This window comes from Coffea arabica, chromosome 2c (genome assembly GCF_036785885.1).
Source record: "Coffea arabica cultivar ET-39 chromosome 2c, Coffea Arabica ET-39 HiFi, whole genome shotgun sequence".
In the NCBI taxonomy this organism is placed as follows: Eukaryota; Viridiplantae; Streptophyta; class Magnoliopsida; order Gentianales; family Rubiaceae; genus Coffea; species Coffea arabica.
In genome coordinates this window covers 19,514,115-19,533,486 of record NC_092312.1, presented here as the reverse complement: position 1 = coordinate 19,533,486, position 19,372 = coordinate 19,514,115, and the positions used below count along the sequence as shown (strand labels likewise).

General features: G+C 36.7%; 3 protein-coding genes and 3 non-coding genes across 8 annotated transcripts; 2 read left to right on the top strand and 4 right to left on the bottom strand.

Annotated features, from left to right (window-relative positions):
* Window positions 1-1,846: 1,846 nt before the first annotated feature.
* Window positions 1,847-1,930, bottom strand: TRNAY-GUA (transfer RNA tyrosine (anticodon GUA)). Its single transcript is given in 2 exon segments — window positions 1,847-1,882; window positions 1,894-1,930. It is a non-coding gene; the product is annotated as a tRNA-Tyr (tRNA).
* A 160-nt stretch (window positions 1,931-2,090) lies between these two features.
* On the bottom strand, window positions 2,091-2,174 carry TRNAY-GUA (transfer RNA tyrosine (anticodon GUA)). The gene is given in 2 exon segments: window positions 2,091-2,126; window positions 2,138-2,174. It is a non-coding gene; the product is annotated as a tRNA-Tyr (tRNA).
* Window positions 2,175-3,411: 1,237 nt separating this feature from the next.
* Window positions 3,412-10,267, top strand: LOC113726635 (chaperone protein dnaJ A7A, chloroplastic). 3 transcript variants are annotated; one of them, XM_027250448.2, is made up of 8 exons: window positions 3,412-3,704; window positions 4,302-4,416; window positions 5,595-5,736; window positions 5,861-5,918; window positions 6,622-6,664; window positions 8,760-8,808; window positions 8,920-8,997; window positions 9,103-10,267. In XM_027250448.2, exons 2-8 carry the CDS (start codon window positions 4,310-4,312, stop codon window positions 9,943-9,945), a joined length of 1,320 nt encoding a protein of 439 aa, XP_027106249.1. In that variant the 5' UTR covers window positions 3,412-3,704; window positions 4,302-4,309; the 3' UTR covers window positions 9,946-10,267. The 3 variants fall into 3 exon arrangements, with proteins under 3 accessions (XP_027106249.1, XP_071931107.1, XP_071931106.1); XM_072075006.1 differs by having other exon boundaries at window positions 5,809-5,918; XM_072075005.1 differs by having other exon boundaries at window positions 3,565-3,704; window positions 4,299-4,416.
* A 644-nt stretch (window positions 10,268-10,911) lies between these two features.
* On the bottom strand, window positions 10,912-10,996 carry TRNAM-CAU (transfer RNA methionine (anticodon CAU)). The gene is given in 2 exon segments: window positions 10,912-10,947; window positions 10,959-10,996. It is a non-coding gene; the product is annotated as a tRNA-Met (tRNA).
* Window positions 10,997-11,479: 483 nt separating this feature from the next.
* On the bottom strand, window positions 11,480-13,401 carry LOC113726633 (7-deoxyloganetin glucosyltransferase-like). Its single transcript, XM_027250447.2, has 2 exons — window positions 12,777-13,401; window positions 11,480-12,541 (listed from the first exon to the last, which is right to left on the bottom strand). The coding sequence occupies exons 1-2, from the start codon at window positions 13,264-13,266 to the stop codon at window positions 11,598-11,600; spliced, it is 1,434 nt and encodes a 477-aa protein (XP_027106248.1). The 5' UTR covers window positions 13,267-13,401; the 3' UTR covers window positions 11,480-11,597.
* A 1,924-nt stretch (window positions 13,402-15,325) lies between these two features.
* On the top strand, window positions 15,326-17,569 carry LOC113726632 (7-deoxyloganetin glucosyltransferase-like). The gene is made up of 3 exons (XM_027250446.2): window positions 15,326-15,959; window positions 16,053-16,647; window positions 16,932-17,569. Exons 1-3 carry the CDS (start codon window positions 15,326-15,328, stop codon window positions 17,287-17,289), a joined length of 1,587 nt encoding a protein of 528 aa, XP_027106247.1. The 3' UTR covers window positions 17,290-17,569.
* The last annotated feature ends 1,803 nt before the right edge of the window (window positions 17,570-19,372 follow it).

Below are 19,372 nucleotides of genomic sequence, written 5' to 3'. Positions count from 1 at the left end.
TCCCTTCTTTCCTTCTTAATTTATTTCTTGCATTCACACTTAAATTATTTTGAGATTTTTGTAGAGTGCAAAATTTGAAACTCACCACTATTGGTTCTTCTATGTAATTTTTTATTTTTAGGTGAAAATTTATTAATTATTATAATATGTTTTTATTTTTGTTCATTACAATGATATCTTATTTTGTTGCTCAAATAATATGGGAGAAAAAATAAAAAAAATTGTAGTGGATTGTAAATGTGTAACATAACCAAAATCATGTAAAACTATATACATTTAACTCACATAAATCACCCATTTTGATCCTTTCATCTCAACCCACATCTACAATTCTGTTAACTTTAACCTCCCCAACCCTATACTCTTATCTTTATACTCATTCTACCATTTATGATTTGTTACCTCACTTTTGCTCTTCCCAACCTTGTACTCCTATTCTTCTACTCCTTTTATTATTTAGGATTTGTTACTTAACTTTTCAAATGTTTTTTTTCCAAATAAAAATTTATAATTATAATCATCAAGAAAAAGTAATTGGGGTATAACTTTGGTGAAATACTACTTTTTTTTGTGACAACTAGCCAAGATAATCGTTTAAAACAAATATTTATTTTAAAATTTTCGATAAACACTCCAATAAACAACCATCTAAATGCCCATTTTATTAATTTAAAATTCATATAAAAATTTTGTTTATGTGGACTTTTTGATATACATGTTATAGGAAAAATTATTCAGATGGAGTTTTGCGCATGTTAAAAATTATCTAAATGACATTGTATGCCAAAGTGTTTATTTCATTGGTTGGAATAAACGTCTAATAGGATAAGTTTAAGGCTAAAAAAATTGATTTAGTTGCAATAAGTTAATTGTATATGTCATCTGAATGTTTGACAAATTTATATGTATACCTGAAAGGAGAGTGCTAAAAATATTATTATATAAATGATTAAAAAATGGGACTAATCATATTATTCCTCTGATTTGACAAATCAATCTTTATTAATCAAGGAGTAAAACAGGCTAAAGTGATAAAGTTGTAATGGGTTGAATAATTTTACTATAGGACTAATCAAATTATCCAAATTTATTTTCTTTAATTATGGAAGGAAAAAGGGATTAAAGTCTAAAAATAAACAATAAACAATTTATTGAGGCCTCATTTGAAGTGGAAATTTTTTAAATTTTAAATTTGAATTGTCATAAGATTAGTTGTAAATCACTATTTCAAACTTTTTAATTGAATTTATGCATTAAAATAAATAAAAATCTAGAAAAAAAGTATGGGAGATTTGGAAGCCATTCAGAAGGCATCAACTAAAACCTCCATTGTAATACATATATATATAGATTTTGACGAATAGGTTGCTTTGCTACCCAATATTGCTTGCGAGTTGAGGTGAGAAAAAAAAGAGAAAGAGACTTTAAAGCTACAAGGGGTAGAGGAGAAAAGATGCAATTTATTTTGGGAGCTTAGGAAAGAAGTGCAGGGGAATTTTTTACAACAACAGTAAGGTTTTTTTTTTTTTTTTTTCTAATCAAATAGTTTATTTTTACCCTGAAGAAAAGCATGTAACTGATCTTAATTTATCCTTCCTACCTTCCTTTTTATTTCCAATTTTTCCTCAAGCATCCCAACCAATTGGTTGGAGTTCATATAAAAAATCTAGATAAAAATGGAAGTAAATATAAACTATTTAGCAATTATGCATTTGGGAGTATATGTCCATTGGGAGGAAAGTGAAAAGGATACAGAAGGTAAAGGTTTTTTGTCATGCGCCCACGGAAATACCACCAATGAAAGGAATCGAAAGGAAAGTGAGCAGGGGAAAATAATGAAAAAGTATCCGACCTGCCGGATTCGAACCAGCGACCTAAGGATGACAGTCAACACTACAGTCCTCCGCTCTGCCAACTGAGCTAAGGTCGGCTTGACACTATTTAGCAATTATGCATTTGGGAGTATATGTCCATTGGGAGGAAAGTGAAAAGGATACAGAAGGTAAAGGTTTTTTGTCATGCGCCCACGGAAATACCACCAATGAAAGGAATCGAAAGGAAAGTGAGCAGGGGAAAATAATGAAAAAGTATCCGACCTGCCGGATTCGAACCAGCGACCTAAGGATGACAGTCAACACTACAGTCCTCCGCTCTGCCAACTGAGCTAAGGTCGGCTTGACGCTATAGTCTCTGTTACAACCTTTGATAACTTCATTTATAGTTTGGTTGAGCAATAAAAACTGATTGAAGCTATATATAATAATGAAACATTGGGATTTTAATGTCCTTGAACCGGGGGATACGCGTACAAGTTGAACCCATCTGCTGCCTAATTACAACAAGTTAATAACTCTTATGTCTATCACTTAATCATGTGAGAAGACAATCACTATGTCTAAATAAGTTTGCATGAGATAACTTACTTAAAAAAACAAAAGGTTTGCATGAGACAACTACGGTGTAATTTAACATGCGGAATTTATATACTATCATAGTGATAGTGTGTTTTGATAGGAAACTATTTGAAATAATACTATAGCATTTTTTTGCGGCTCGCTGTATGTGAAATAAAAATTAATAAAAAATATTTAAAAAAGATGTTTGAAAATATATTTAGAATAAATCTTATATGCACTGATGGTGTATATACTATCACGGTTGAATGCATGATATATATATATAAAATTTGGATTTCAAATTTAAATTCAGATTATGTGTCATACATTCCATTCAGTGGTGAAAGTATGTACACTGTTAGTATATAGAAGATTAATTTATATATTTATGATGTAAGTAAAAAAAAAAATATTTGCCAAGGAATAATATGTTCACGATAATACGTTATTGGACATTAAGTTCATACGGAAGCCTTTTAGCATAATCCATCATTATTTTCGACACATTATTAATAGTTGGAAATGCAGTTTTGATCCTCAATGTTTGGTATTTATGCAATTTTGGTCCCTCAAATTTTAGCAAAAACAAATCTAATCCCTAATGGTTGGTATTTGATGCAATTTTAGTCTTTAAATTTTCCACGAAAACAATTTTGATCCCTAGTGTTACCCAATTTGAAGCAGATTTAAGACAATTGACAGAATTTTTTTTTTCAAATATTTATGGAATTAGTCACATGCAATCACTTGTTTGTTGAATTAAACATTTTAAAAAGAAATAAAATGCAAAGTAATCTTAAAACAATATGAATAACTTACATAATGGTATGTCGGTAACTAATTAACCAAAATTTTGAAAACAAAACTGCACACGTGTCAAATATGGATGACCACAATTAATTTTGCCTAAACCTTAAGCATTAAAACTAGATTGGTGCTGACCATGGAGCACTCATTTTTCTCTTCTCGATGTGTATGGTTTGAAAACACAAAAGGGGCACACTGGGCGGTCGGCAGGCCACCACAGGAAGGAGTTTTTTTATCAGCGTTCTGGAAAGCCCTCCCTTTTTTATTTTTTTTTTGGGTGTTTTTTGTTCGCTTTCTTTCTCCAATAACCTTATTGGAGAGAGCCTCATCATCTTTTGGAGCCGGACACCAAGCGCCCTCCCAAAAACTTCTTCTCTGCTCCGGAGCTCCACCGCTCCAACCCCCCCTCTTCCCCCAGAGAAAACACTCGCCCTCCAAAACAAACTCCCTTCCTCTATCCTGCAAATCATTCCCTACTCAATAGTCGCTAATAGAGTTCAGGTTTGCACGCAATCTTAACTGTTTTTACTCATTTCGGTTCCTCAATAAATCCCTTCTTCTCTTTCGTTTGTTCAATAGTATGTATATATTTGCTTAGTTTCTATGGAATTTATGCCTTTGTGCTTATTTTTTATCATTACTGGGTGCAAAACCCTAGGTTTAGGAGTTTGACTGATACAGTTATGGTCCTATTGCTGTTTCTGTGTCAGCAGGATGCCAAAAAAAAAAAAAGGAGCAAGAGGAAAGAAAAACACAATACAATACGATATGAATGTTATATTGAAAGACTCCCCCCTCCCCACCCTTTATCCACTTGAAAATGCCATTTTTGGATTTCAAATTAGAATTTTTCTTGAGCTAATGTAGATTACCTACCTCCTTTTGTTGCCGGAGTATCCAATTGCCTTTGTCATAGTGGGTATTCAATAAGGCTTTACTGAAGAGTAGTTTCTTATGTTGTCTTGCAGTTGTGTTGTGCTTGAAAAGGTTTTAATGGACAGTAATTTCTTGTGCTGTCTTGCAGTTTTTTTTTTTTTTTAAATCTTGCACCGCATTGTAAATGCTTAAGTTGACGATTGTTTTTGGCCTTGGTAGCAGGAGAATAAATGGCTATCGTACCTTGTGGAAGTACATGGATGGCTCGGTGTGGAGTTCAGCCTCAAATAGTTGCTCGATTCACTGTTACAAACAAACTATCTTTGCCTCCAGATTGGTGAGCCATTTTTCTGTGTTTTGTGCAATGTGCTAGCAATCTAAGTTGGAGGGGCTAGTCCATTTTTCTTTTAAGTGCACCTATAACTCCAGTAAACTACGCCACACTTGAATTCCTGGAACTATATAATGCGCTTTCAATCAATCTTCTGATCATATATTTACTTTCTTTTTGTACGAATATCAAGATATAATTCTTTTAGCCACAATCTTGAAACATATAATGGTTGTTCCTTGTTTTTTAATTGTACAACTTTACAACTTTAATAGGAAGATATAAAACTCTATATCATTGCTAATCTGATTCTACGATAATGATTTGTCTGAATTCCTGACAACAGAACTGTTTATCATCTGAAAAATTAGCTTAATCATCTAATGTTTATGCTGGGATCTATGTGAGGTTTTGGATCTTGAAAAGATGAAAAGACTGTGACCTGACTTGGTGGAACTCTGCATAACAAGCCTTGGTCCGTGTCTACCTCTCGAACCCCTGATTGATTAACAAAAGAAAACCATCTTCCAACATGTTTAGAGTCTCACTCACTTACACAGTGCTTAAAATAAGATAGGATAATAGCTGAAAAACATGGCTGCCTCTGGGAAATTTTCAGAGGGAGTGTTAATATCATACATGTTTCGACCCCATGCAAACCCTATTCTTTGCTAGCACAAAATCTGGTTAAGTTCACTCCACTTTTTGAATTATCCTCATCTTGCGGAGAATATACATTGTCAGGTCAGTGTACAGTGTACAAAGAGCTAGAATGGACATGTGGGTCAGATGAATATCAGGGCTCATACATTGGTTACAGGAATACTAGTACCCAAGTGGATTGTGACAGTTGTAGTTTGTTCACTTAGAAGATTGGTAAGAAGGATCTGTCGTAGGGGTACTGACTACCAATTCTTGGTCACCAAGTAACAGAATGTTACTCAACCAAAAAGTATCTTTGAAAGTGCCATAATTGAACAGATGTTCACACCACCAATGTACTTTTTTGTAAAGTCTGCATATGAGTCCTTTTAACTGGCTAGAGCAAACTTTGCACTTATATTATATTGCTGGTGACTTGTGGGATGCCAATTACAGTATGACATTGGCTGTCTTCTCACCAAACAGATATTGCACATGCAGATCTTATACATACTTTTTATGTTTTCAATTCTGTGCTGCAGTGTTGCAAGCCGGAGTAAAGTATTGGCATCACCAAGTTCAACCTTTTTTTCTCAACGTCCATTGCATGTACTTTTCAACTCAGGGTTGTGCAAGGATTCACGTCAGAAAAGGGGAGCTCGATTTGCAGTTAGAGCTCAACAAGTAAGACAATTAAATTGATTGCCTTGTCCTAATTGATTCACCTGTAACAAATTTTAAGTTTCTTGATTTCAGTATCTTATTTTGGGTGGCATGTGATGAACATACCATTATCTCTTGTGGGCAGGATTATTATTCTGTCCTCGGTGTGTCAAAAAATGCCAGCAAATCAGAAATCAAAAGTGGTTAGTATAACCTGACTCTTCTCACCATATCATGCTGCTTTTAAATGTTCTAGTAGTTGGCATTTTTTATGTCACTTGAACTGAGCACCTTACTTTGTTAGCTTTTGCCTGAACTTTCTGGGTTTAGGAACTTATATCATTGCATGTCTGGTAAACCTTACTATTACATAATTCGGAGTGCAGCAATTACATTTCTATTTTCTGTATCGAGAGTAGAGGAAAATGGTTATGGTATCTGTTTAACGTACTTAAGAGCTTCTAATTACACATTTGGACACCATTGCAAAAAGTATTCTGAAGATTTAGTCTTTGGGAGAATGTTTGTAGCTTAATTCTGGGATAGTTTCTTTCCAATACCCTGCAGATAATTGACAACTGTTTTTCTATTATTTGAAAGTTCAGATATTATGTAGTCTTGACTGTTGTCATTGTCTCCTTGAATTTCATTTTTTTATCTTCAGCTACTTGTTAATTACCTGATGAATTTTGCTGTGGGAAAAATGTTGGACATTTTATAAAAGCTTTTCCACAATTTTATACTTGTATTATCTTTTGTTTTCTCTTCCTTCTGTTTGTATTGGTGTATCTGTTCTTTGCCTGAAGCATAAACATACTTTATATCATCATTCTGCATGAAAGTGCACCTTCAGTCTGATCTTTTTTGAGTTGTTATGATGTTGATTGTTAATACTTTCATGTTCAGCATATAGGAAGCTTGCCAGAAGTTACCATCCGGATGTGAACAAGTAAGTTTCACCTTCAAACTTCAATAATTTGCTTGAGGTCCTTTTGTTAATATGCATCCCTAGTCTTCTGTATTAATCAATGCTTTTTGTTTGACGATCTGTTTGGTCTTTCCATGGTACAAATTGATTACCGTATGATAAACCTTGAACTGGAAGAAGTTAATAGGTGAACATGTATAATGAGAGGGGTCATTTGAAACATATAAGTAGACGATGTAATTCAATTGAATGTGCTTGCACTATATCTTATCAAGGAACTGTCTGCTTCTCCAATCTTGGCTGCTCTAGTTTTATGTCCTTAAATCATAACTAGGAGTTACTTTGTTAAGGAATAGCTGGGCTGTATCTCATAGTTACAGCTGAAAATGTTTCTGCTCATGAAAGCTGGACCTTCCTCGCATATTTCTTGAATTTTATTCAAGTTTCTCAAGCATATAGTCCAGATTGCTTTCTCATGGGACACACCACCTTCTTGACCAATTTCTTGGGAAGTGTTTTAAGTTTGCATGGGAAATAAGAGTTGTCAATGTTGGTTTGACTAATTTCTAAAGCTACTTTCTAGTTCTGAACGTTCTATTCATGGTCATGAATTATGACTCACCGTTTTTTGCTCAACCATATGCTATATTCTAAATCTTATTGGTAATGAGCCTTTTTGGAAGCCATCTTTGGTATAAGATGCACTAGGACCTGAAACATTTGAATCTTCTAGTGGGCATCCAACTCAACAATATAATATTTTTTCTCCATATCAGACCTACCTTAAACTAGCCATATTTTACTCATTCTTAGAGGGATTTGATCCGATAAATATATGTGTGTCAATGAGCAAGTGGGAGCAGCTGTTGACAACATCTAGTGCAAGGCATTTGCATCACAGGTCCTACTTCAGAAAGAATGGTCTTGCAATGATGTCCAATAAGATGGTGTGGTTAGTTGCTCACGCAAACTCAATGAAAAAGTGACCACATGTTATATTCTCTCTCCATCTGACCTACCGCAGATGAGCCATATGTTAGTTGTTCTTAAAGGGATATGATCTGACAAATTTTTATTTGTGTCGATGAATAAGTGGTGAGCAGCTATTGACAGCATATAATGCAAGGCCTTTACGTCAAAAGTCCTAGATTTAGAAGGAAGGGACTGACAGTGATGTCCAATAAGAAGTTCTGATAGTTGCTTACACCGACTTGGTGACCAAGTGACCATGCTAAAATTTTTCTTCTTTAATTGTTAGTTCTTTTTTCCCTTATTCTGATTCTCTTTAGTCTTCTGGAGGGGAGTGTTATTGAAACTTGAAATCGATTAGTATGTAACACTGATTTGAGGATACATAGCCACATATGAAAGACTGAGGCAGTACTTAGTTCCAGCTATTTGCTACAGTGCATTTCTCATATCAGGGTTGAGGGTTTGATTTCTTTCCATTTGGTCTATCAAAATAATCTATCAGAAAGCTTGAAGCTGGCTGTCGTATTAGGTAGATGATTCCACACAATTGAAGCTAAATACGTAATTCTATTGTGCCCTTTCTTTTTCTTATATTCCTTTTCGTAGCATTGCCATTTTCTGCTTTGCCACGTGTAAGATGGTTACCATTAGCTAGACAAACCTACAGTTTCTAATTTTCAGATAAACTTTGTAAGTACATCTCTCCTTTAAGTCAGAGTTAGAATATTTGGTGTTCTAGCAAAATGGTTTCAACTGTGAGTTACAGCCAAACCTTTAGATCACATTGGCAAGTTATAGATATAGTTTCACTGGGTGGAGAACTTCTTCATGCTTTGAACCCAGTTTGATATGAAATATAGCTCAATGTTCTTTAAGGTGGCCTAAACTTTGTTTTGCTATAGTTTTTCTTTTTTTTTTCTTTTTAAGAAAATGAATTTACTTTGGTAGCCTCAATGTCGTTGAAATGGGTATTTGATAGCACGTGACCCAGAGTCGTTAAATTGGTTCTGTTCTTATAACTTTTTCTTTATGCCACCAAATTTTCGAGCCTTGAACTCTGTTCCATATAAGTTGTGCACTTATTTAAGGATGTATATTATACGTTTTTTTAAATGTTCAATGAAGCCTAATTACTTGCTTGCAGAGAACCTGGAGCAGAACAGAAATTCAAAGAGATCAGCAATGCTTATGAGGTATGTCATGATCATCGTAACTGTTAAGGTTGAGTTGATAGCCCATCAATAATGTAGTCAAGGAAAATTTGTTTGCAATTGCCAAGTTGAAAAGTAACCTCTTTGCGACAGGTTTTGTCAGATGATGAGAAACGTTCCATTTACGACAGGTATGGGGAGGCAGGGCTTAAAGGTTCTATGGGCATGGGGGTGAGTTTCTTTTACTCTGAGGAAACAGTAACCATCCTCTTTCTTTGAGAGGCTCCTGTGTATTGACTACTCATATCTTGACATCTTTTTGGTTCACTATGGTAGGATTTCAGCAACCCCTTTGATCTATTTGAGTCCTTGTTTGATGGCCTCGGTGGTATGGGTATGGGTGCCAGAGGCTCTAGGAACCGGGCCACTGAAGGCGAAGACCAGGTGTACAATCTAGTTTTAGATTTCAAAGAAGCCATCTTTGGGGTTGAAAAGGAGATTGAAATAATGCGGCTTGAGAACTGTGGCACCTGCGATGGGTCAGGTGCAAAACCAGGGACCAGAACTGCTAAATGTAGTGCATGCGGGGGCCAAGGACAGGTTGTCTCATCTGCAAGGACCCCGCTTGGTGTGTTCCAGCAAATAATGCCATGCTCTGCTTGTGGTGGTGCTGGAGAGACCTCCACGCCATGCAACACATGTGGCGGTGATGGTCGTGTGAGGAAGTCGAAGCGGATTAGCTTGAAAGTCCCTGCTGGGGTTGATTCTGGGAGCCGGTTACGGGTTCGATCAGAAGGTAACGCTGGAAGGAGAGGGGGACCCCCTGGGGATCTTTTTGTTATTATAGAAGTTCGTCCAGATCCTGTACTGAAGCGCGATGATACAAATATTCTCTACACTTGCAAGGTGACCTACATTGATGCTATTCTGGGGACGACTCTCAAGGTCCCTACTGTAGATGGAATGGTTGATCTTAAGGTTCCATCTGGAACTCAGCCAGGGACAACCTTGGTAATGGCGAAAAAGGGTGTGCCTTTCTTAAACAAAAGCAACATGAGGGGTGATCAGCTTGTCAGGGTGCAAGTTGAGATTCCGAAGCGGCTGAGCGGAGAAGAGAGGAAGCTAATTGAAGAACTTGCCAATCTAAACAAGGCCAAAGCCCCCAACAGTAGAAGATAGTGGAGGAAGAATGGTTTTGTCCGCTGGCCAAAAGGGCCAGCACGTTTCATCCCTCAGGTCTACGATTGAGTTGTGATGTTTAGGCATTTTTTGACATGGTTTCTTCTATCTCAGCCAACAGGCAACCGCTTTTAGTCCTAGGGAAAAATTTTTGGCGATTAAAATTTTGTATTGTGTATTATACTAACGATTAAGGAAAGGGAAAAAAAAGTTAGAGAGAGGGATTTTCTGTTTCTTTTTACCCCTTTATAATGTAAGTGGACTAATTATTTACATGCAGTGTAATTTTGTGCAGTAATTTACTACAACGTTACTCGTTCAATTTTTAAACATATTAAAATTTTGAGCAGGCTTTGTTTGTACAAGTAAAGGAAGGCGTTCATTTCTCTCTCTGTGTCTGGTAATAGAGATGGGATATTTGGTAATTTCAAAACTAAAACCTTTACACCAAAAGGAAAAAAAAAAAACAGGGTAAAAAAAGGAAGAGAGGAGAAAGATGAGAACATTTCTAGGGAAAGAAGTAACAGGTTAAGACTCAATTTGCCATCCAGGCCCAAGCAAAGAGAAGGTAATTCTATGTGAATCTAATGCATTGTTGGGATGTGCATGCTAAAGCGGAGGTGGTATTCAATTCCATTGACCAGACAATTGAAATTTACGTGTCGACGTATTATGTTAATTCAAGATAATGCAAAATTACTTGGTTTTGGTCTGATGGCTACTGGGAGGAGTTTAAATTTCTTCCTAGAGTGTTGTTCAACATCATCTCTGTCAAGGAACAGTAGCAGCAGACAGGAACATCACAGAATCAGCAGCAGGAGGCGTCCCTCTCCTCCCACCGTCCCTTTCCCGAAGACTTCTCCTCCTAATACAATAAGATTTATAAAATAAAAAAAAAAAAAAAAAAAGACAATGCAAAATCTTGGCATTCCTTTAAATCAGAGGGGATAAAGATTGCAAAACTTATGGGGTGAGAGAGGCTCGAACTCTCGACCTCAGGATAACTCAGAAGCTATGAGACCTACGCGCTAGCCAACTGCGCCACCACCCCTGTTGCTGTGTCCGGCATGTTTCAATTCCTAAAATTATTGGAGCTCTTTTGCATTTTTTTTAGCCACTGTTTAGCGCTTTTTTTTTCCCTGCCTTAACTTGTTCGATATTTGTATGTATTTGTAGATGATGGCCTCGTCCTAAAGCAAGTACATTATTAGACACTAACATCTAAGTATTTGTTTTTTAATTTTCAGGCAACACCCTATTTGATTCTTGTTTTCTGCTTCTAGCTGATCATGATGCCCAAAAGTTCCTCCGTAAATTGCTTGAGCCTCTCTATTTCTTTGTACGATATTCCCCAATGCATCTGTATCTATCAAGTATGAACCCACAAAAGTTGCCAGAATATTTCACGGAAATGCTGAATACGCAGTTTATTAGATGCAAGTTTTGACTTTTACGCGTTACCCCGTTGGCGTTGAGACGCAAATTAGTAGTAAAACATGATCAAATCATAAGTTCTTTTATGGTAACACTCTCGTTAAAGGAAACTTGTTTCTCAAATAACTTTTACACGCAAAGTATAACAGATAGTGTAATCAGATGGATCCAACAATCACACAACACTCCGTGAAGAATTTGGAAGGAGTGAGAAACTTTTAGGGGTAATTGGTCCCGTTCTCCAGAAGAGTATTTCTTATCAGTTTCTCCAAGTTCTGATAAGAAGAGCCACCAGGTTTAGTTGCTAGCCGGGCCTTCTCTTTCCATTCCAGGGCTTTCGCCCTCATGTTCCTCCCTTTTTCTCCTTCCATCATCTCTTTCACTGATTCTGCCACTTTTTCCCTGGTAGCATTGCTATCAATCTCTACCCCATTTTCCCAGGTTGAGCATGCGTATCGACAATTTGTCTGTTGTTCGGCAAAAAATGGCCAACAAATCATTGGAACTCCACAAGAAATGCTCTCAATTGTGGAATTCCAACCACAGTGAGTCAAGAAAACTCCAACAGACGGGTGTGCTAACACTCGTTCTTGGGGACACCACCCTGCCAAAATACCTCTGTCTTTGGTCTCTTCCAAAAATTCTGCCGGCAAAATTGCAGATTCACCGCTCACTAAGTCTGGCCTAATGATCCACAAGAAATTCTGTTTAGAATCAGCGAGTCCCCATGCAAACTCTTGTAACTGTTCAACCGACATAACTGTGATGCTTCCAAAGTTCACATATATTACAGACTTCATTTCCCTTTGATCAAGCCATTCAAGACATCCTACCTCTTCTTCCCACAAACTCGATGCTAACGACTCAAGTTTGCCAAAATTTACATTCTGTTCCATCATTAGGAGTGGACCTATGGTATAAACACGATCAAACTTTGTATTGATGGCTTCGAGGACTTCTTTCTCCAAATCGTCGTAGGTATTGAATATGATGGCCCTAGCCCTGGATGCGTCCCTAGTTTGTACGATGTTGTAATTTAGCATGATGTCATCTGGATCGGTTGTCCTAATGAAATTTGGAAGATCTTTCAATCGGATCCCTTTCATCCCGGGAATCCAATCAATAGTTGTATCAAGATAGCCGTTAGTAAGCCAGCTTTCATCTGTGCAAGAAACGTAAAACCTTAGCTGAAGATCTTAAAACTTGTATGCTAGAAGTTCTGTTAAGAAAAGAAATCAGAGCAATTCAGGGTTTTCAAAACGAGAATTTTTGGGGCTACAGTAAGATAAAAACACAAGTCAAATGTAAAGAAGAACATACCAGGACAGGCTTTAACTGATGAAAGGCTAGATTCTAATCAAATCATGGAGACGATTTGGATTAATCTATGGATGTACCTTTAAGTGGAACGTATCCTCTTGCAACTAGTTCAGCGTAATGAAGGTATCCCATGAAACCACAGGCACTAATAGTGAAAAACACTACTTCAGGAATATTCAGCTCTTCCGCAGCTTGCAAAGTGAAACTCATCACCCCATCAGAAACTATGCAACTAACTCTGGGAGAATCGGACGATTCATTGAGATTCTTAACGAGATTCAAGAAGGGAACTAAACAAGTGTTCTGAATAGAGTTGCATAGTGAAGGTATGTCCTGCGTTGCATTTGTATCCGAAGGCGAGAGACCATCAGGAATGGTCTTAAATTGGAAATCATCAAGTCCCTTGACTGAATCAGGACCATGAGCTCGAATAAGGCGTCGATGGTTAAATTCTGTGTTGACAAAGGTGATGTAAAACCCCTGAGAGTGAAGGATTTTAGCCAATTTTAGTATGGGGCGGATGTGACCTTGTGCTGGATATGGAATAACCAAGGCATGAGGCTTCATGGCTGCTATGTTCTGGAACAAGAAGTCTCTCTGTGCAGTGGAAGTGGAAGCGGAAGCGGAAACAATTGAGAGCCATTTTTATAATAGTGTCCTTACATAGTCGTAAAACTGCAAACGAATTTTGACCTGTCTTTTTTTTCTCTTCTTCCTAGCACTAGCAGGTTTTGATGCATATCTTGATTATGCATGTTGATCCAGCACAAGGGATACCATTGTGGCAACGTCAAATGGATGCCATCAGCCATCCTTGTATTTTTCGTAAAATTAACTGAAGGCGAATTCAGGGAGGGGGATATTTCAATCAAGCCAGGCCAAAATGTCTTACTTGTAGGACCAGATGTCTAGTTTACTTGTATTGACTGACTTTTCTTCAGAGACTTCGGAGCAAATCAGAAATAAGACGAATAGGATGTAAAGTTAACAAGGACTTTAATTTGCAGATTCTCTGTGTCACTTATTTGACATAGGAATTTGACTAGTCATCTTTGGAATTGGAACGATTTCATGATAAACACGCTAGCTGAAATGAAATCTAGAAAAGCTCCCTGAATTTGCTACTCCCTTTGGCTATTCAGGACATCTCCCTTTGTGTCTGTCTTGGTAGTAAAAACATACGTGCAATTTATGCACCCAGAGCCCGCAGAAGCAATTTACGCTATTGGCTTTAAGAACTGTAGTACTAATAAACTAAAGAGGATGCCGTGCCAGTTGCGAGAAAAAGTTATCGCCGATATCACCAACCATCCATCCAATAGAGAAAATGTATGTAATTGCCGATTTTGTATGTAGCAAAGCAACGACCATTTTGTGGAGAGAGAGAGAGAGAGAACGTAATTGTCCAATAAATAGTTTGTACTTATCTATTTTGGAGGTTATACCACCAAAACAGATAATCCAAGCTCAACGGCTGCTGCGCCAGCATCTGTTTGAATTAATAATATACAATAACTCAAAAAATATTTCATTCATACTCCCTCCCTTTTTTTTATAACTGACGTTTAAGAAATTTGCTCTTAAGTACTTTTATCTGTCAGTTTTATTATCCCCATGCAGCATTAATTATTTTTTCACAATTTTACCCTTTTATCTCTCTTTTCATAATTGGTGGGAGTTAGTTTGCATTGCTTTTGGCCTAGTAAAACAGCACCATTTAATACTCTAGTGAGAGAAAATATGGGTGAATTGGACAATTAATGAGGGTACAAAAGGAAAGTAGTGTATAAATTTAAACAATGAAAAACTTTTCTTAATTGGTATGCAAAACCTTAAACGTCAGTTATAAAAAAAGGGAGGGAGTATTATATATCAAAAATTTTTATAATAAAAATTTTTTATATACACTGCTATGATAAAATTTTTCAAAATATCTTAAGAAACAGCTAATTCAAATGGACTCTTTAATATTTAGGTGACAGACTCTTTAATAGTTAAAGGACCATTTTGGGCAAAATGTCACTCCTACGACATTAAAACGGAAGACTGACCAAAATTATTGCCTATTTTTTAGACTTCATTTCTCTGTTCTTGGAAGATGCGTCTTGTCAATTCCAAGACTCTGCCTTATCCCCAGATGAAGTCAAATGTAGCGGTACCCAACCAATCAAAGACAAAAGTTCAGCGTATGAAATTAATTACCACTGGTCATTATATTGGTTTAAGGGGACAGACAATTTGACTAAAAAGAAAATATGATTTGATTATTTTGTAGCATGGTTCAAAGTTGCGGTCGCGTTCGTGATCTGAACGCGAACCGGATCGTTTCATATCGTTTTCGGCATATTGATCGCAGTTTCGACAAGATGCAAATTTTAAAATATTTAATAGTTTAAAAATTATGAATAATATAAAAAATATGATAAATACAAATAATTAAAAAAATTAGCAAAAATAATAAAAATTCAAGTTGACTTGAGATGATTCGGAACGATTCGGCAGTTTTTATCTGTGTCAGAGACGTCTCGGTCGAGTTCTCGGTAATCCAATATCTCGGAGTTATTTTGTCCCGATATCGTATCGGAGAGCTCTGTTCCTGTGACGGCCCGGCCCAGGTCTTTGAACCATGTTCTGGAGTGCATCTTCAAACCCAAAGCTCCACCCTCCGCCTTGCATCTTCACAGCGGTGTCTTATCATTTCCACTCTTTAACAGTTACCAGTAACCCAATCGAGAAATCGGAATGGAGTCCAGCAAGCAGGAAACCTCATGTAGTTTGTATTCCACTCCCAGCCCAAGGCCACATTAATCCCATGCTAAAACTTGCCAAGTCCACATCACTTTTCGATTATACCGGATTTCACATCACTTTCGTCCACACAGAATTCAACTATAACAGATTGCTCAAGTCCAAGGATTCAGATCCACTGGACATAATACATGACGATTTTCGATTCCGGACCGTTGCTGATGGCTTGCCACCGTCCAACCAGCGAGGCATATTGGATCTTCCTGACCTGTGCGTAGCCATGCCTGTGCACTGCAAACAATCATTCAAGCAACTCATATCGGAACTGAACTCTTCCCCTGATGTTCTACCTGTTTCTTGCATAGTTTCTGATGGTGTCATGAGCTTCACTTTGGAAGTAGCTCGAGAATTCCGAATCCCCGAAATCCTGTTCTTTACGCCTAGTGCTTGCGGGATGTTAGGCTATCTTCAGTACGAAGAGCTCAGAGAAAGAGGTTACTTTCCCCTGACAGGTATCATGATGCATATTTGGGTCTTTTTTTCTGTGACTATTCTGATAATAATTTATAAGAGTATCTACATGATGCAAACAACCTCTTTTCCAGATGACAGCTGCTTTTCTAATGGATATCTTGATACTGAGCTTGATTGGATACCGGCAATGAAAGGGATTCGACTAAAAGACTTTCCCTCGTTCGTCCAATCCACGAATCCTGGAGACATAATGTTCAATTACAACCTAAAGTCACTACAAAATGCTCTGAGGACAAGCAGCTTAATTCTCAACTCATTTGAAGATTTGGAAAAAGAAGTTTTTGATGCTATAAGAATAAAGTTTCCAACTTTGTACACGATTGGACCCCTATCAATGCTTGAACAACAACTCCGCGGAGGGAATTTGGATTCCCTCGATTCCAGCTTGTGGAAACAGGACATGGGATGCATAGATTGGCTTGACAAGAAGAAACCTGGATCAGTTGTGTATGTGAACTATGGGAATTTGGTAATTTTGACTCCAGGTCAGTTGAGGGAGTTTGTTTGGGGATTAGCCAATAGTAAACATCCATTCTTGTGGGTGATTAGGCCTAATCTTGTAAATGGTGGGACACAGGTCATATATCATGATTTCTTGGATGAAATCAAGGACAGAGGACTGCTGCTTGATTGGTGCCCACAAGAGAAAATTCTCGGCCATCCTTTGTTTTTTTTTTTTTTTCACTAGCGGTGACGTCTAGCCTACTCCTACTCCTCGGCTACTCCTACTCCTAACAGGAGGGAAATTTACTTTAAGGGAAGCGACTCTAGGGAGTGAGCCAATTAAGTCGGGGGAACTGGACGGAGACTTAATCACCATCTGACCAGACGGGTGCACCACTCACCCGCATGGATTTAGAGCACTCCTCATATTGAGACACATTGATGGAAGACAAGATTTGAACCCTTACAGTGGTGGCCAACTCCTTTATTGGGAGTTGGTTTCTCAGCCATCCTTCGATTGGAGGATTCTTGACACACAGTGGGTGGAATTCAACATTGGAAAGCAATTGTGAAGGCGTGCCAATGGTTTGTTGGCCTTTTTTTGGTGAACAGCCAACAAATTGTCTTTACATTTGTACCAAATGGGAAATTGGAATGGAGATTGATAATAATGTTAAAAGAGATGAAGTAGAAGGGCTAGTAAGGGAGTTAATGGAGGGAAGCAAAGGAAAGGAAATGAAGGAAAAGATCATGGAATGGAAGGATAAAGCAGAGAGGGCTACAAAGCCTGGTGGGACATCTTACAACAACTTCAAATTGCTGGTAAATCACCTAAGAGGGGAATCTCGTGCCCAAAAGCCTTAGCTCATTTCATCACTCCAACCCAACAATGCCTAATTTCCAGATTTGAGTTAAAGGTAACTTGCAAATATTCAGTAATCAAGAAAATGCATGCATGTTGGCCTGTACCTAATTATCCAGATTTTAGATAAAGGTTACTTGCAAGTATGCAGCAACCAAGATAATGCATGCACGTTTCCTATTCCCATGGCTTGAGCTTCAACTTATCTTGTGGGATCGACTTCTGCCCTGATCAAGTAAATTAGGACTGATTCCAATGTTGCATCTTTGATGCTTAACTTCTCTCTCTCTCTCTCGATATAGTAGCTGTTTCATTTTATGTTATGGGATGTGCTTGTAGAACTCAGTTGTAATCGTCTATGATCACCAGTTGAAAACCAAAAAAAAATTGGTATATTTGCAATAACTCTTTGAAATTTAATAGATAATAAAAATGAAAAGAAGTCTATGAATATGATGATTCCGAATCCAGTAAACACATAAGGGTGCTTAATTCTCATCTTTAAAAAAAAAAATGTTAAGTGATAGTAAGATCTTTGATTTGACTGGTTGGCCTCCAATTTTTTTTATTTTCCTTTAAAAGATTTGAAATCTTTCCTTGAGAGAGAGAGATACAGAGAGCTTAAAATTTTTCTTTCCCACTTCATTTTAAAAGATCATTTTTAAAAGAAAGTTGTATGACCTCTTACCATAATTTAAGGCATGAAGGACAGGGGATGAATGTTGAATAAAAAAGAAAACTTAAAAAAATTGAACATGATACCTCGTGCTACACTGTCAATTACGCCATCTAAGTCGGGTTTTAACAAGTCCAAACTCGACTCATATAGTTAGTATCATTTGCGGATCTCGGATTATAAGTTTCAAGTTGATAAATGTGAAACTAATACTTGAATCACAAAATATTTGGGTTATGAGCCAAATTTGGGTTTAACTAAAACTCACTTATTGCTCCTTAATTTTCTTAATATACTTACTTTAGTTATTCAGTTCTCAAGCTAATTTAATATCCATAGAACTACAACATTAAAACCTTTTTGTGAAAAACACGAACAGAAAATTAATATTAATGAGAGGTAGCAATAACATTACAGCAACCGCTAACTCATGGGCAAGAAGGATCCTTGCCAACTTTATCTAATACTAGGGCTGCAAACGAACCGAATCGAGTCGAGTTTTGGTTTAATCGAACCGAGTCTTGATTTAATTTCATTGAATTCGAACTCGAATTCGAGCTCAACAAGCTGACAATTTAAAGCTTGAGCTCGAGCTCAAAAAAATAAAAAATAAAAAAAATAATAATTTTTTCTTAATAAACAATAAAATATTAAGGATATATATGTAATTTTACTATTAAAATAAAAATATAAAAAAATATATACTTAAAATAAAAAAATATGTATATATACTTTAAAAAAAATAAAAAAAAATATATATATATATGCTCGAGCCGAGCTTAATATTTTGAACTTGAGTTCGAACTCAATTTTGACTCGAGCCAGCTCGAACTCGATATTGATCCAACTCGAGTCGAGCTTGACTCGAGCCACTCACGAGCTGTTCAGTTCGTTTGCAGCCCCTGTCTAATACAACTTAGAATAGAAAGACTACCTAATACAACTTAGAATAGAAAGACAACATAGTTATAACATCATTAATGACATTCCTAACATTGGGGGTGAGCCAGATAACGTGCAAAGGTAGGATAAACAATAACATACAATCAGTTTTGACTGGTAGAGAGGTACAATAAAGGTGCGTTTGATAAAATTGAAATTTAAAATCTGAAATATGAAATTTGAATCCATTAAATTATTGAATTGTTAAATAGTAAATCTAATACATTTGAGTGTATATCACATTCAGTGATAAGTGAATAGTTTACTTAATTTTTGGAGCAAATTTTGTTTAGAAAATTCAGTGTTAGTTAATTAATTCAAATGTTCAATTTTTTATTATCAAACAGTTTAAATATATTAAGATCTAAACCTATTAAATTTAAGTGTTAAATTGGTGATCAAACAGGACTAAAGCCTCATTGCCGACACTAATGCTCTTCCAGACAAGCTAATGCTTCCGCTTGAAC

Coding starts and splice junctions, on each gene's coding strand:
- LOC113726635 (XM_027250448.2), top strand. CDS start 4,310: ATGGCTATCGTACCTTGTGGAAGTACATGGATGGCTCGGTGTGGAGTT. Junction 5,737..5,860: donor TTGCAGTTAGAGCTCAACAA/GTAAGACAATTA, acceptor TCTTGTGGGCAG/GATTATTATTCTGTCCTCGG. Junction 6,665..8,759: donor TACCATCCGGATGTGAACAA/GTAAGTTTCACC, acceptor ACTTGCTTGCAG/AGAACCTGGAGCAGAACAGA.
- LOC113726632 (XM_027250446.2), top strand. CDS start 15,326: ATGTTCTGGAGTGCATCTTCAAACCCAAAGCTCCACCCTCCGCCTTGC. Junction 15,960..16,052: donor AGGTTACTTTCCCCTGACAG/GTATCATGATGC, acceptor CCTCTTTTCCAG/ATGACAGCTGCTTTTCTAAT. Junction 16,648..16,931: donor AAAATTCTCGGCCATCCTTT/GTTTTTTTTTTT, acceptor TTGGTTTCTCAG/CCATCCTTCGATTGGAGGAT.
- LOC113726633 (XM_027250447.2), bottom strand. CDS start 13,266: ATGAAGCCTCATGCCTTGGTTATTCCATATCCAGCACAAGGTCACATC. Junction 12,542..12,776: donor AGGATACGTTCCACTTAAAG/GTACATCCATAG, acceptor TTTCTTGCACAG/ATGAAAGCTGGCTTACTAAC.